The sequence below is a fragment of the Ciconia boyciana genome, chromosome 2, assembly GCF_034638445.1.
Source record: "Ciconia boyciana chromosome 2, ASM3463844v1, whole genome shotgun sequence".
Lineage (NCBI taxonomy): Eukaryota > Metazoa > Chordata > Aves > Ciconiiformes > Ciconiidae > Ciconia > Ciconia boyciana.
Window position 1 is genome coordinate 23,854,120 of NC_132935.1, and position 14,691 is coordinate 23,868,810.

Consider the following 14,691-nt stretch of genomic DNA (forward strand, 5'->3'; position numbering starts at 1 on the left):
CTGATAGAAACTTAAGTTTAACCACAATGGTACTGAGCAAGCTGTAAATCAGGGTTGTGAGTCTCTTTATGGTCATAAAATGTGAAGGGGCTTTTGTGTCCTCATTGGTCTGCTGATGTCCTGTTTCCCATGTGGGCAGGTGCATGGATGAGGCTGGATCTAGGCCTGGGACTGGGATAGGCTCAGGCCACATCAGGGAAGTGAACACAGTCTTGCTGTTGACTGGAGTAAAGCTAAGCATTGCAGGCTCTCTGTGTGGCCTTGACAAGTCATTTAGCTTTTTTCAGTCTTCTCATTGGCATAAAGGTGTTACTGCTCTTCTGAACCTTTTCAAGATGAAGGTCCAGTAGTAAACTCGGGCTTACTCTGTGGGGTAGGAACTCTACTGTCTGTGTCTATTTTATTTATTGTTCCCCTGCCCCCTTCTCTCTGGCTGTGAAAGATATCTCTGAGTACACAGAATCCCTGGCTGTTACTATGTGTCAGATGTATCTGGATATAACATTTTATATACTCTTCAACTGCAGTTGCAGGTGGATTTATTTTTGCCTTGTATTGTGATATAATTAGATACACAGGAGAATAGAAAAGTTTTTCAATGGATTACATTTCTGTGCATCTTTGCTATTCCTCACAAATACGTCAAGTCCAAATGTAATCCACAGTCCACTTCCAAAAAATGTTTAGATGCTCGCATGCTTAAAATCACGTGTTTAAGTTTTCTGGTGAATTTTGGTATTGGCTTAGAAATAAATGTTTACAGGTTTGGCCTTTAGACATGATTTTTAAAAAGTGTGCAGGAAAGTAGTGAACTCTGAAGAGTGACATGATTTTCTTGCTGTACATTAGTTACAGTGCTCTTGTCTGGTGTTCAGTTCAAGAAAAGCACCAGTCCTGGAAGATTGCATCTACGTGTCCTTGTAAGCAGTATAGATGTTTCTGCATTTGCTGTGTTTTGAGAGAAGGATATTCTATAAGAGCATAGCCTAAGGCAGTAGAGATATTCTGTAAGTATATAGAGCTATGTAAGTTTAGACTCATAGAAGTGAGGAAGATAACTAACCTGTCACTTTACGCCAGAATTTATATTTAAGTTATTTTTCTTCTCCAAAAGCACATTGCTAATCAGCACGAACTGATATATGAAAGTAGCTGGGCTATTTTACTAGATTTCACCAGATGTCTCTGTGGTTTTTCTTCTTTTCCCAGTGGTGAAAAAAGTGGCAGACTTTGAACTTCCTTATGTGAGTCTTCAGAGCATGAAAGAGTTGCACTGTAAGCTTGGGATCAGAAAGTGGTGAGCAAGAAGCTTAAGAGAAACTACGAAGATGCCTGAAAACTGCTACAAACAGAGAAAGAAATCCCTTGAATAACTTAGTTACAAAGTCTTCAAGCCTCAGCAGCTTGACTGTTTTTCTCTGAGGCCAATTTGTTATTGGAATTGACTGGTTTCTGTGGCTCTGTGTGTTTTAAATTTTATCACTGTAGTATTCCTGAAGTGTCCTTTACTGCAGCTGGCTATTTATTCCTTCTCTCTTTTAGAATCTATAGAGAGGTGCTTTGTGGCTGTTCGCCTCCTAATTTTTATACCTGCATAATGCAGTGACCACAAATGGGAATATACCTGTAAACAATATAGAAGAGAACTTGGAGTTCTGAGTTGCAAGCTGCAACTCTGGGCAAGGGTGGATTACTCTTCATCTAAAGTGCTCATTTCTCTATACTAATACACGAAATACCTGAGGCCATAGCTTGAGCATTTCTTTTGGTAAGTGGCCTGGCTTAAGCAGCAGAGCGCTCTTCCCCTTTCATTTGCTCGCACCTCGGGCTCCTCCTCAGTTTTGCTGGTAGAACTGTGTGGGCAGACATGGTGAACTGGACTGGCGAGCTAACTTGGCCTAAAAATAAGTTGCTGGCCGTTTATTTTTTTAATTTGGTTTTGCTGGCCTATTTTTGGCCTGGGTCAGTCCCCCAGTCTCTTCTGCTGTGCAGCAAACAGTTGTGCTGACTTGTGGGTGAGGATAAACCCTGGGGACAGGGAGTCTGGTGCCAAAGTCCCACTTGTCAAACAGTGCCCTGAGGGTGCAGTTAGGCAGTATAGCTGAGCCAGTCTAGTGGCTTGCTGCTGTGGTTGTGGTCTGGTCTACTTCTCCCCACAATGAAAAAGAAAAAGGGGAATAGATTTTTGCATGCTTAGTGTGTTGCACTGGCTGCATCAGATGAATGCTAGAGCAAGGACTGTGGCTGGGAGCAGAAGAGGAAGAACAGACCATGCCTTTTGGTGGCAGCCAGCAAGGTTGCTTGGCTTGAAGCTACACAGAAACCTGTTGTTTGATGTTTGTAACTTGTCTGGTTTAAATCTACTGGGCTAGACCTTGGCCTCTACAAAGCTTTCTCTGTTTCACTATATGTGCCCTTATAAACTGGAGAACCTAGCAGCCTAATGAAAGCACTGCGTGGTACTAAGCCATGACAAAGTGACTGTCTGAGTAGATACTTCTCCGTCTAGCACTGCTTCAAAGCACAGAGATAGGAAATGGCAGTCCTTGGGTTGTTCTGTGCTGCAGGAGGCGTATCACCTGTGCAATGTAATACAGCCGTACCAGCTATGGAGCCTGTGCTGCTCTGTTTGTACTGTCATGTAGACTTACCCAAGCTGCTTTTAAATAAAATGGCTCAAGCTAGTTGTTGCAGCTTGGCACTTGGATAACTGAATATTTAATTTGCTTTGCTGCTGTACTGATCTGATCCTGCAGCGGTTCTATAGTAGTTGGTACTGCAGCTAGCTAGCTTAAGGCTAGGTCTTGTATGTCAGCACTGCAGCATGGCAGTGGATGCTCTGAGAGTCTTAACTGTTAGGTAGACAAACCCCGAGTTGTTTGCAGATAGGAGGAGGAAAGTTTTAGTTCTAAATTGTAACTGTTATGTTTGGTACCACCAAAATCAAAGTGGAGAGATTGGAAAACCTGACTTTAGTTTATTTCTGTTTTGCTACAATGTATAAAGAATGAGCATAGTACACACTTCAAGGGCACAACTGTTTTTTGGTTTGGGGTTTTGCTTTTTTTTTTTTTTATTCTGGTAAGTAATGGGATCTTTCTGGGTTGTGCTCCCATCATATTTAGCTGAAAAATCAAAACGCCATATTTAGAAGCATATCCTCATATTTTATTACTTTTTTCCCTTGGCATGGAAAAGGTATATGGATCCTTCTCTTGATACACTGCTGATGGATTGTAGAGCTTCACTGAATTTGCTATATATGCAGGTAAAACTGAAAGGTCTTTAGAATTTTAAAAGCTAATTTTCCCACGTTAATTTCATCTTTTATACAATTTATTTAAATATTTTTAAATGGTTCCTGTTTAACACTGCTTTGTTGTGCTTTTCTAAGTGCTGGGTATAGCTATTGTTAATCATGTTCTCCCCCACACCCCCCCCAACTCATGTACTAGAGATTCTAACTCATCTGTGTTTTCTGCATGGGAAAAGTATTGCACAAAAAGGACATATTTAGGTGTCCACCCACTCTATTTTCAAATGTATGTATGTATCTATGTCTCTATATGTAGGCACTCTGCCATGATATGACAGCCTTTGAATTCTGAACTGCAGGTGTGTTGAGTTGTGCTAGCTTTGAAAATTATTAATTCAGGAGGAAAGAACAGTGTAGAGTGAACTTGTCCCAAAATCAAAGGCCTTGTTTAATAAAAAGCTTTCTGTGTGTGTGTTTCTGAGTGTTTGTGTGTGAAAGGAAATACATTTTTGCTGACTTTTTTGCTATTTGTAAAAATTCTTTTAAGGCAATCCAGGAAGTTAAGAGGAATTGGGTTAAACCAACAGAAGGGCAGATGCAGGAACTTAAATTTCTACAAAAAAATGAAAACAAAGCAAAGGTAAAATGATATTTTTTTAAAAATACAAACAGATCAAAGGAGTGGTTTTTGAAGCAATGATACTAGAGGCTGTGACTTTAAAAACAGACTATGGTTTTGTGGAGTGGTTTGAGCTAGAGACCCAGGTCTCCCACCTCCTGGTCAGATATTGAACCACCAAATAGAAAAGGAGGTTTCCATCTCTGCTAGCATTTTAAAATATCCCAACAGAATGACGTGGACCCCAAGAGCTAGCACAAAGTTTTTGATTGTGAATCCTAGTCTTTGCTAAACTCAGGTGCAAAGGTTTGTCATGCAGTTTAGGAAATCAGATAGAAATTCAGACTGCTGGGACTGCTGTTCTCAGTATTTCTTACTGGTTAGCTTTATCTCTTCCCATCATCATATCTGATAAGCATCCAAAAGACGCAGCTCATCATATCCAGTGGGGGGGAAAAAAACCCCTCAAGTCTCTAAGTCTGGACTGTGAGTGCTATTCTCTGAATCAAGCATTGACATGTGGTGAATCTGTGTCCTCCCAGGAGAAACAGTATTAGGAATCTGAAAGATTTGCCTTAGCCCCCTTTTTTTTTTTTTCCCCTCAGATCACTAGATTTCACTTGCCTTTACAGCAAATCACTGTAGTTCTGTCTTTTTGGTGCAGTTCCTGGAGCTGATCCGAGAAATGCAGTTCTATGGATACATACGGCTTGATCCTTGCATTTGTGACTATCCAGAAGAAGGCTGCTCAGCTGACATCTATGTCGGCAATAATGAGATTAGCTGCTGCATAAAACTGCCTACTAACCAAACCAAAGAGGTCAGCTTTAAAATCAACAGGTTAAGAAGTTGGCAGGTTACTTTTCTTGTAAGTACTTTACTGACTTTGTATCTGAATTCACTTTCCCTTCATGAAAACTAAGGCTGTCAGGGAAGAGCAGGTCTGGGAGACAGAGGTGGTCTGCTTTAAATCCATCCCATCTGCCCATATTCCCCTCCAAACCTATCCTGAAACATATTTCCTTGGCAGCCTTTACAGCAGAAACCATCTAGCCTTACTCTTCTATGTTTTCTCCCTTCCCTGGTATTGCATGTCATACTTTACCTGCCCCTTTCCGTTCCTGTTGGAGGCAGAGTTGGCAGTTTTGTGTGGGAGCAAAAGAACTGCTTTAGCCAGCTTTATGCTCGTAAAGACTCCCCTGTCCTACATCCCACTTGCTCCCTCCCCTAGGAGAAGTGTTCTTGTACAGCTCTTCAGCTGTTTTATTTATATACTGTATAAAATGAACCTGATTGACTAATTCTGATTTAAGGCTGAATACCTTAATGCTGGTTAGCTGTTTCTTCTGATCATTGGTTGTTGGGTTTTTGGGTTTTTTCAGGGTGCTACAAAGGATGGTGAAGAAGACACTCTGGAGCTCAGATTTGAGTACAATGATTCAGGCACATGGCAGTGGATAATTTTGTACACAAAACAGGTTAGTTCTCTGATCCTTTCCTAAAAGGACTGAGTAAAATGTAATCTTACAGCCATAGGGGATATTCAAAAGCGGTTAGTCCATCTCTACCAGAGTGCAGCTTTCAAGCAGGTTAGCCTAGGGACAGAGTTATCTGGGGAAAAGCATTTCAGTTTCTAGTATAAGGGGAAGAAATTTTTTTTTTTCCATTGAAGAGACATGTCCAGCACTCAGCAGCAAGCCTGGGATGGAATATGGAGAGATGCAATTTATTTACTGGACTCAGTAAGTATCCAAAGTTATTAATCGGTCAGACCCACCTAAGGTCAAGGGCTCCCATTTTCCACAATAAATCCTGTTCTTCAAATATAAATATAAGCCATATTAACACAGGTTAATGGAGGGTGTGAATATGTGACATCATAATTTTTTTTTTACATATAAATAATTCTTAAATAAGATTTTTATAGGGTGCCATTCCTCCCACTATTTTCAGGCAGCTTTTTAAAGAGAAAAGTATCGAGGAATTCAAGTCATCCATCTGTGGTTATGCTGCCTAGCCAATAATCTAGGCTCTGCAGTATCAAAGACAGCACCAGTCTCAGTTTAGGTACAGAGCTTCTATAAAAAGTACAGAGCCTGTTATTCAAGTAAACTGCTTTGCTTTTCTCTGAGACCCACCCAGCAGCAGACAGGATTTTTCAAGTAAAATCAAAATGCTTAATTTCTCACACATGACTTCTGAATTCTGGGGTGATGATTCAGTTCACACAGCTATTTAGTAAGTGTTAATTTCCTGCCATGCTTAAGTTTTATGAGAACATGAGCCATAAGCAGTAAGCTTTCTAGTTTCTTTGCTGTTGGAGAACAAAAAAAACCCTAGAATTACCTCAGTATTAATTCTCCTGTGAAACTTATTAGGGTTGTGCTTGATGTAGTGACTTGTTGATTAGAAAACCTGCGTCCCACTTTCCTCAGAAGTGTGAGGAAGAGCTAAAGGCCAGAAATGTGCTACTGTGTGGAAGAAAAAAGGGTTTGATACAAGAGCCCACTGCAGAAAATGGAAAGACAGGATGATTTGGAACTTAGTCAGAGATCGCCCCCCCACCCCGTCACTGATCTTGTAGGGTATTTTGTCTTTGATTCATGTCTCAGTGCTTGACGCCCTACCTGAGATGCTTCCTTTTGGAGAGTAAGCAGTGAGGTGCATCTCCAGGGTGCAATTCAGACCTGAATTTGGGCTGCATCATCCCACGGAGTTGTACGTGCTCATCAGACAGCATAAGGTCTAAGAACAACTCTACTCCTCTCTGAGGTGCCTCTGCTAGATACCTAATACGTGGGATGCATGCGTACTGCTCTGTTCATATTAGCTGTGCAAGATGCAACTGTGAGCTGGTCTACAAATGGTTGTGGCCATCTTGTGAAACCACCAGGGCTTTGATTTTTCAGCAGTGCTGAGTGCCTGTGAACTCCAGCTTCCTTCATTTGTTGAAGCGGTTTTGATGCTGATAGTGCCACATCCAAGTAACCTTACTTAGCCTTTGGTGTAACTTGTCAGCCTTTAAGGTAGGAGCCACAGACAACTAGAGAGAATAACTTGCCTCACAAAACCCGTCATAAAAATTCTTATTCTCCACTCTGAGCGGTGGCATGAGGGTTAGTCATGCTGAGGCTGGGCTTTAAGCAACTGCAGTTAGTTCGGTGCACTGTAAGGATGTTAAGCACAGAGTAAAATTAACTGAATTAGAGAAGTAATAGTTCAGTAGTAAGGGACTGTAATTTTTTGGTGGAGGAGGAATGGAAGAGTCAAGTACATCTTTTAATAGAATAAATCAGAATGTTCTTTGGCTTATCCTCTTTAGGCCTTTTTGCTCAGTAGCTGCTTGAAGAAAATTATATCAGAACAGATGATGAAGGCAGCCAAAGAAGGCCAAGAAATGGTGAGCACGTGTGTATGTTGGTATCTGAATTTGTATTTAAAAGAAATAAGTCTGCTACTCTATCATTCTTTCAAATGTGCTGAGAGGAGTCCCACTGAGGAAAAGGATCTCGCATGTTTCAACATTTCAGTACAGAATTAATTCAATAAAAAGTAAATCTTTGCTTAGTTTTACTGAAATAATATTCTGAATGTTAAAGATGGTTTATCATCACAGTTTTAATAATCTGTTTTGCATTCTCTCTCCCTGACTTTAGTTTTTGCTGCATATGATAAAGGGTATCTATGGCATAATTTTTGAATGTTCTGCACTACCCTGTTGTATCCATTTCTGGCTTTCACTTTTTCACCACTTCACTTGCTTCCTCCATCTGCTGCAATGTTAGGCCAATTTGAGATCTGTGACATTCACACTGAGAAACTTTTTGGTTTTAAATAGAAGTGTTAATAAAATAAAAATCTGATTTGTAGCTAAAATACTTCTGCTGTCTTTTGTGTAGGCCTTTAAGGATGAAAGTGTGTTTAGATACTTGTTATTTTTAACAATAATTTCCAGCATTAATAATGCCTTTGTTTAACCTTGTGACATCTAAAGACTTTGAATGTCTGCTAACTCAAAACTTCTGAAGAGAAAAAAGGAAAGGAACATGTGTGATCTTCTAGACCCATGCTGGTTACAGTGAGCAATGAGGCAATGAACAGCATGTTATTTCACAGCTTTTAAACTATAAGTGATTCAGAAGAAAAGACTAATTCTAATTTCAGAAAAGATTTGATCTCTTTCATTCTAAGTTTATTTGTAATGGAAGTACAGTTAACCTTTAATTATGAAGATGAGCCTTCATTACTTAACTGTTCAGCTGTTGACAGTACTCAGGTAGCTTGGACTAAAACAGAATTATGAGAGAAGGGTAAATATGCCAGTTCACTTCCTGCTCTGTTTCTGCTGGGTTTAACTGAATGCTGATTTGCTCAGTGTATTTTGTTAGAGTACTTGGGGGAGCATTTAAGCTTATTGTAAGTTTAATTTTTTCAATCTATTTAGGAGATCAAGATGCCTGAATCCATGAAAAATAGTAAGAAATCCAGCATCCAACAAAAGCAGGTTAGTGAGTAAGAAAGTGTCTCTAAAATGTAAATAGTGTGTCTTGCTTGCTAGTGGTGTTTAGCCCAACTTCTGTTTTTCTGGTTAGGGACACTCCTAAGAAATTTAATGGGAACTTCTCTGGGTAGGAAAAGGAGCTAAACTTGAATTTTGGAAGGAAGAAGAGGGCAAGAAAGATGTCTGAATAAAAATTTTATTTTAGTTTCATGGGTTTAATGACAACTTGCTTCAATTTGCTTGCTTTTTGCATCAGTTTTCTGAATGAGACATTTGAAGTTTACAGAAGGCCAGAATATATACAGAGATCATGTGTGCATATCCACATGCAGCTGCTGATGTAGTTTACAGACCTGTACTTGGATTCCGCACTGGGATTGTTTATGCATTCATTTTTCCCTGTAGTTGGGAATTGTACCCATTTGCAAAATTTGTCATGTTATGTATCTATACATATACATTCCTATCATCTAAAAAATGTAATTACAAATTCATTTGCTGGAATCAATATTCATAGCTAATAGTTCCTGAATAGCTAAATGGCTAAAAGATGTTGCTTTTCCAAGTCATTTGTTGAATATGAGATCATAAATAAATGGAAAGGGAATAATGTAAAGTGAATTAAAATAAATACCTCTATTACAGTGTGCAATTGGCCAAAGGGGAAATATTTCTAAAAGAAAACCAAAATCTAATCTGAATTCAGAAAAAAATAATGTTGCTATATCTTCAGAAACAGCATAAAACCAATCACCAACTGCTCTTCAATAAGCAAATCCATTAACCTGTGTGGTGGGTTTTCTTGCCCCTTTCTTTGAAGTGCTCTGTACTTGTCACTGCTGGAGACAAGCTTCTCGTTTAGGTGCGGTCTCCAGTATTCACAAATAACTCGCAAATTATAATAAGGGAGACAACCCTTTCTGAATAGCCTTGCATCCGTGATGAAGACTGAAGGATGTGGTTGAGTGGCCTCACTGTGGTACAACTTTAGGAAGGACTAAGTTGCGTGGCGCTCTGGACTTGAAGCAATAGTTCTGACTTGAACATACTTTAAAATACCTCCTCGACTGTGAGCAAGATGGGCTGTGAATGCTCCCTCTGAATTTTTGAGAGGAGAGCAGCCTCGGACAGGGCAACATAAAAACACTGAGCTTATCAGCTGTGTCCTGCTGGTGCAGTGTCTGGCTGCTGATATGAAACTCAGTGAACTAAGAAAATTACAGCTGATAATTAGAATGGAGTTGTTTGTTAAAGCAAGTCAAGATATGCTGTTGTGTTAAACAGTGATAGTATGGCATGCTATGCCTCATTTTATATGGCAAGTTTAAACTGGTTTAGGTCTTCATGCACCAAGCTGTGTTAGACAGACAATTAATATAAAATCTTAAACCACGCTTAGCTAACTTCTAAATGCTGTGATTGCAATATTAAGGTTCTCAAGACTTCCCTTTCCTATTCCTCTATTTCTCTTTGCAAGACACTTGAAAAATGTATTAGAAGTATATCTTTGCACATTCTCATTTGAAAAACTGTTGTTTGAGTTAGGTCTTAGTAATTTTGCCATTAGTATCCTCAAGAGTCTTACAAGTCTTTGCTCCAAGTTGGTGGAAAGTTTAACTGACTGCTGTCCAAAGACTCTGAAAACTTAAGCCAAATATTTTCTACTGACTCACAAGAAGAAAAACTTAACTTTGGTTTTCTTTGTGATCCTGTAGCAGTATACTGATACTAGTAGATCAGCATAACAGCCTGTAAATTCTTGTTTGAATAGACAAATCTAGTGCAGCAGTAAGATTTAGTAGGAAAATCAAGAACAATCTTTTGAATTGAGATAAAAATTATTTAACTAGTATGCAATAGGTGGACTTTGCAGATATGGAGGCTGTCCTGTAGAATGTGCCTGCATCTAGGCAATTTTGCTGTTATGTCTTTTAGAAATCTTGAAAAAAAGAGGTATGAAAACTTCTACAGAGATAATCTATGCAAAATTTGCTTCCACTTTCCTAACACCTTAATGTTAGTTATTGCAGCATGGTTGCCATAGCTTTGTGATGGACACTTTTAGTAGGGTTTTTCAGGACATTTACTTTACATATATATCAAAATACCATGTTGCAAGAGGCAGAAGAAAAATCTGCCAGAAATTTTCCTAGTCCAACAGAAAACTGCAGGTACGTGCAATGTAAGGGTATAGTTTGCCTGTTTGTACCTTGGATGCTTATAGTTTGCCTGCTTATACCTGCTGCGTGATGTGGTGTTAGGAAGTTTCAGACAGTACATGATACCCCTGAGGAAAAGTAGAGTTGAAAGGTGTAATTTATGCAGGTGTTATGGTTAAAGTTAAGAATGTGTGATTAACAGTAGTCAATCTAATTCAGAAGGCCTAGTAGGCAGTTAAAGTACCTGTACATATGTCCTTGTGGCCACTATAATGCCAAATAACATCAGTGTTAGCACATTTGGAACTGCCATTCAATCTGCACCACATTTAGTACATTGCAATAAACCTTAAGAGCAGAAACAACTGTTCTTGTGTCCTATTCCAGCAGAAAAAAATCTGTTCTCTCTGAAATGCCAACATAAGGATATCAACCACTGCACCTGAACAGTATCATGTCAGATTTTCTAGCTTATGTTTGTAATAATCTATAATTATTGAAATGCATATACTCTTTTAACTGTTTATTTGTTTTGCTGCAGGTAGTTCATTCAGGTTTTATATCACGGAAAAGATTTTTGGTTAGACCAAATGAAGACAACTCTGTATTTGAGAAAATAAAAGAAGAGGACCTGTGATAACTTATTTTAGATACTGTCTTTCAGAATTAATTGTCTGGGAATAATAAACCCATTGCTGAAACCATGAATTATAAGGGCAAAAAAAAATCTTCAGTGTAATTCCTTGCCTTTGCCATGTTCTTTATAGTATTTACAACTCCAGTGAACTACTTCAAATGGGGTGCTGAGAATCTAGAGACGTCTTGCATACATATTCTCTTGGCTTTTTTCCCCCCAGACTGAAATTGTTGGGGCACAAAGGGGAGGTTTAATTAGAAATGGTGCTACGATGTTAGAGGAGGAAAAAGTATTTACATATCAGTTTATGATGTTTCTGTGAGTATTGGTGTAATTAGTGGCTCTTGCCACCTAGACATTGTCTGGAAAAGGCACGTATTTCCTATGATCATTCCCCTCACCAGGACCAGTCATTCCTTTCAAGCAGAATAGACTGTTGTGGAGCCCTTGTTGACTTCTTGAGATACCATCAGTGCTGATTCAAAAGCTACCGTGCTTTGGAAAATGAAGGTATTAATGTGCTCTCTGGCACAGCAGCAGTAAGGGCTATCGGTTGAGTGTATGTAACTGCATCAGAAATTGAGCTGTTTTATACTGATGACACTGAGCTAAGCAAGTACCTGATGTAGTTGGATAAAGGTAGGTACACTATTCACCACATTCACCAGTAGTTATTTGCTACTGCAAGAAGACCAAAGTGCCTAACCCATGATACCAGGCTTGAAGGATCTTTGATTCTCCTTGCTTTGAAAGGCAGGATCAGGTATGAGAACAGGGGAAGGAAAATTAAAAAAAAAAAAAAAGCCATACTCTATTTGACTTCCCCAAAAATATTGTTCAGCCCCCCCCCCCCCTTTTTTTTATTGTTTTCCCCATTTACTTACACTTACAGAACCTTGGTGCTGAAGAGACTCTAGGTGCAGAGGAACTGTACTCCTGCCTGAATTTTTAGCTTTCTGATTTTGTGGTGCTATGGGGGTAGCACACAGCAGTGGCAGAGCTTAAAGCACCCCTGAGAAGCAGAGTTTTGACAACTTTGTGGTGTTTCCTTTATTTAGCAAAAAGAGTCAACTGTTAACATTTTTTGACACCCCCCCCCCGTAAATCAAAGACCTGATTCTCTTCATTAAAGCCGCTGCCCCTTCTTCTCTAGCTGTTGTTTTCCTGCCTCTCGGCAGGCTAGCATCGCCTCCCTCTCTGTCCCGTTCCTGTGCCCGCCTCTCGCTGTCCGTTCCCGAGGGGGCCAAGGCTGCGGCCGTGCGAGGGGCTGGTCTGAAGACCCCGTTGCCTCTGCCAGGGCAGCTGCCGCCGGCAGTGAGGTATGTCCGCTGCCCTCGCTCTCGTTGCAGCATTTATTTCCTCCCTGCTGCCGGAGGCCGCCTACACACCAACGGGGGAAATGATTCAAAACACAAAAGCAGGGTGGTAAACGGCTTCCTTGCGGAGGTGGAGGAGGCCGCGCCTCGCCCAACCCGGCTCCGGGGAGGCGGCGGCCGTGTGAGAAGCGGCGTCCCCGCCGCCGGCCTCCTCCCCCGGCCGGGGACGGCCCCCGCGCCGCTGCCCGCCGGCCTGCGGCCCACAGGGAGCGCAGGGCGGGCGGGCGGTGCCTCGCCTCCACCTCCGGCCTGGGTCGGCGCTTGCTGGGAAAGCGGCCCGGCCTCTCTCGGTGGGAGAGGCGCGTCTGAGGCGGCGGGCGGGGGCCTCCCCTCCGCTTCGCCCGTGGCGGGAGTCCCCGGCCGGCGGGGCCCGGCCCCAGGGCGCCCGGCGGCGGCCTCCGCCCAGCAGGGGGCGCGCGCGGCCTCTCCGCCGCGCCTCTGCCTCCCCCGTTCGCTCGCCGCCCGGCCCCGCGCGCCCTCTGCGTGCCGAGCCGCCGCCGCCGAGGGGCAGGTACGGCGGGGAGAGGGGCGGTGTCCGTCCGTCGGTCTGTCCGTGGGGAGAGGGGGGGCGGTGTCGGTCGGTCGGTCGGTCTGTCGGGGAGGGGAAGGCGCTGCCCGCCCGCCGGTGTGTGTGGCGGGCCCGGGCCGTGCCCAGCACTACGCGCCCGCCGCGGCGCGGAGCGGCGGGTGAGGAGCAGCGTCGGGGGCGGCAGCGGCACAGCTCGCCCTGAGGCCGTGACACCCTCGCCGGAGCGGCGGCGGGGAGCGGACCGCAGCGGCCGCAGCGCTGCCCCCCCGAGCGCCGGCGGGGGCGTGCGGCGGCTCGGCTGGGAGCAGGGAGCAGGGCCGAGGGAGCCGCGGGCAGGGCGGCCCGGGGGAGGAGGGCCCGGCGGTGACAGGCACCGCAAGCGGCGACAAAAGCGACGTGGGGCCTGGGCAGTGCCCGACCCGAGACCTGATGAGGTGGAGCGCAGTCGATGCTCTTCTGGTGGGAAGACGTTTGATGGGAGACGGGCGAGGGGGCTGCCTGCCTTTATCACGGGAAGGGAGGGAAACAGGCAGGAAAGCGGCTGCCCTCCTGCTAGGGCGTTCATAAGCGTACAGCCCCTGTGGCGTGCTGCTTTCGAACAGGCTGTTTAGGAGGAAACGGTGAAGATAAGTGAAACTAAAAGACAATACATATTTTTGCCAGAAGAGCTTTTTTTAACTTGTCCTCAAAACCGTCTTTGATAAAGTAATTACTGTTTTTAAGGGAAATGGAGTAGTTCTCTTTTTTTCTAGGCAACACTAAAGTTTTTGGTCAGCTGCTGCAAAGGAAATCGTTATTGTGCTGAAAAGATAGGGATAACACCAGAATTGTAAAGCGGATGGGGAAGTAACTAGAGACAAACTATGGTGAGTAATATTGAAAAGAAAATTCATCAAACCTGAGTATGAAAGATTATAAAATTAGTTCTTTAAAGATCCATCTTGAGACCAATCTTATTAACTATTTAATAAAGATCTTGATGTAACAAAACTTTACTGTTTTAATTTGGTAGTGATGAAGAGTTGGGAGGCATTGGCACTAAAGAAGAGGGTTACAGTACTACTGTACTGCAGAAAGAATTGGGTGATCCTGAGAACTAGAGAATGACATAAGTACAATAACAAGTTAAAGAACAAGGGTTTGCAGTTGCAAACTTGTAAGTATACAATTTACAGAAGAAATTCTTACCAGTTGAAAGCAACACAAAACCAAAATATGTGTTAGGTAGTTACAAGATACACAATTGTGGAAAAAGTGAATGGCAACCTATGATGATCCAGAAAAAGAAGTTACTATTATCCATGAACAAAACTCTAGAATACTTTGTATGATGTTAATCATTCTCAGGTAAAAAGATAAAGTGGAACAGATGTAGGAAGATGTGCCTAGGACAGGTAGGGAAATCAAGAGTCTGTTGAAAGAAGCATTTGGGTTTTTTAGTTTTGCAGAATAAAGGCCTTTTTTGCTTTCTATTGAACCATCAGGGTAAGCACTGTGAAGGGAATAAATTGAGCTAAAGAATGATGTTGATACATTAATAATTTAACATAGATTTTAAGATTAATAATTATGAAAATTTCTAACCGTCAGAGAGCACTGATGTTCAGGAGCAGC

At 42.2% G+C, this 14,691-nt stretch overlaps 2 protein-coding genes across 15 annotated transcripts in view; both read left to right on the top strand.

The window, feature by feature from the left end:
* The window catches only part of SNX31 (sorting nexin 31), a 31,792-nt gene extending 20,544 nt beyond the window's left edge, over nt 1-11,248 (top strand). For all 4 annotated transcript variants that reach the window (XM_072852096.1, XM_072852100.1, XM_072852099.1 and 1 more), the window contains 8 exons: nt 1,210-1,297; nt 3,199-3,268; nt 3,804-3,896; nt 4,540-4,743; nt 5,258-5,353; nt 7,198-7,275; nt 8,320-8,379; nt 11,077-11,248. In XM_072852096.1, coding sequence (XP_072708197.1) covers nt 1,210-1,297; nt 3,199-3,268; nt 3,804-3,896; nt 4,540-4,743; nt 5,258-5,353; nt 7,198-7,275; nt 8,320-8,379; nt 11,077-11,172 — 785 coding nt within the window. In that variant the 3' untranslated portion in view covers nt 11,173-11,248. The remainder of the gene's footprint in view (nt 1-1,209; nt 1,298-3,198; nt 3,269-3,803; nt 3,897-4,539; nt 4,744-5,257; nt 5,354-7,197; nt 7,276-8,319; nt 8,380-11,076) is intronic.
* Nucleotides 11,249-12,471: 1,223 nt separating this feature from the next.
* ANKRD46 (ankyrin repeat domain 46) overlaps nt 12,472-14,691 on the top strand; it is a 47,221-nt gene continuing 45,001 nt past the window's right edge. For 5 of the 11 annotated variants that reach the window (XM_072852112.1, XM_072852111.1, XM_072852110.1 and 2 more), the window contains exons 1-2: nt 12,924-13,059; nt 13,830-13,943. The gene's annotated coding sequence lies outside the window, so the exon portion shown is untranslated. Of the gene's footprint in view, nt 12,492-12,923; nt 13,060-13,800; nt 13,944-14,691 lie in introns of those variants that run through there. The other 6 variants (XM_072852104.1, XM_072852103.1, XM_072852102.1 and 3 more) reach the window with 6 other exon arrangements.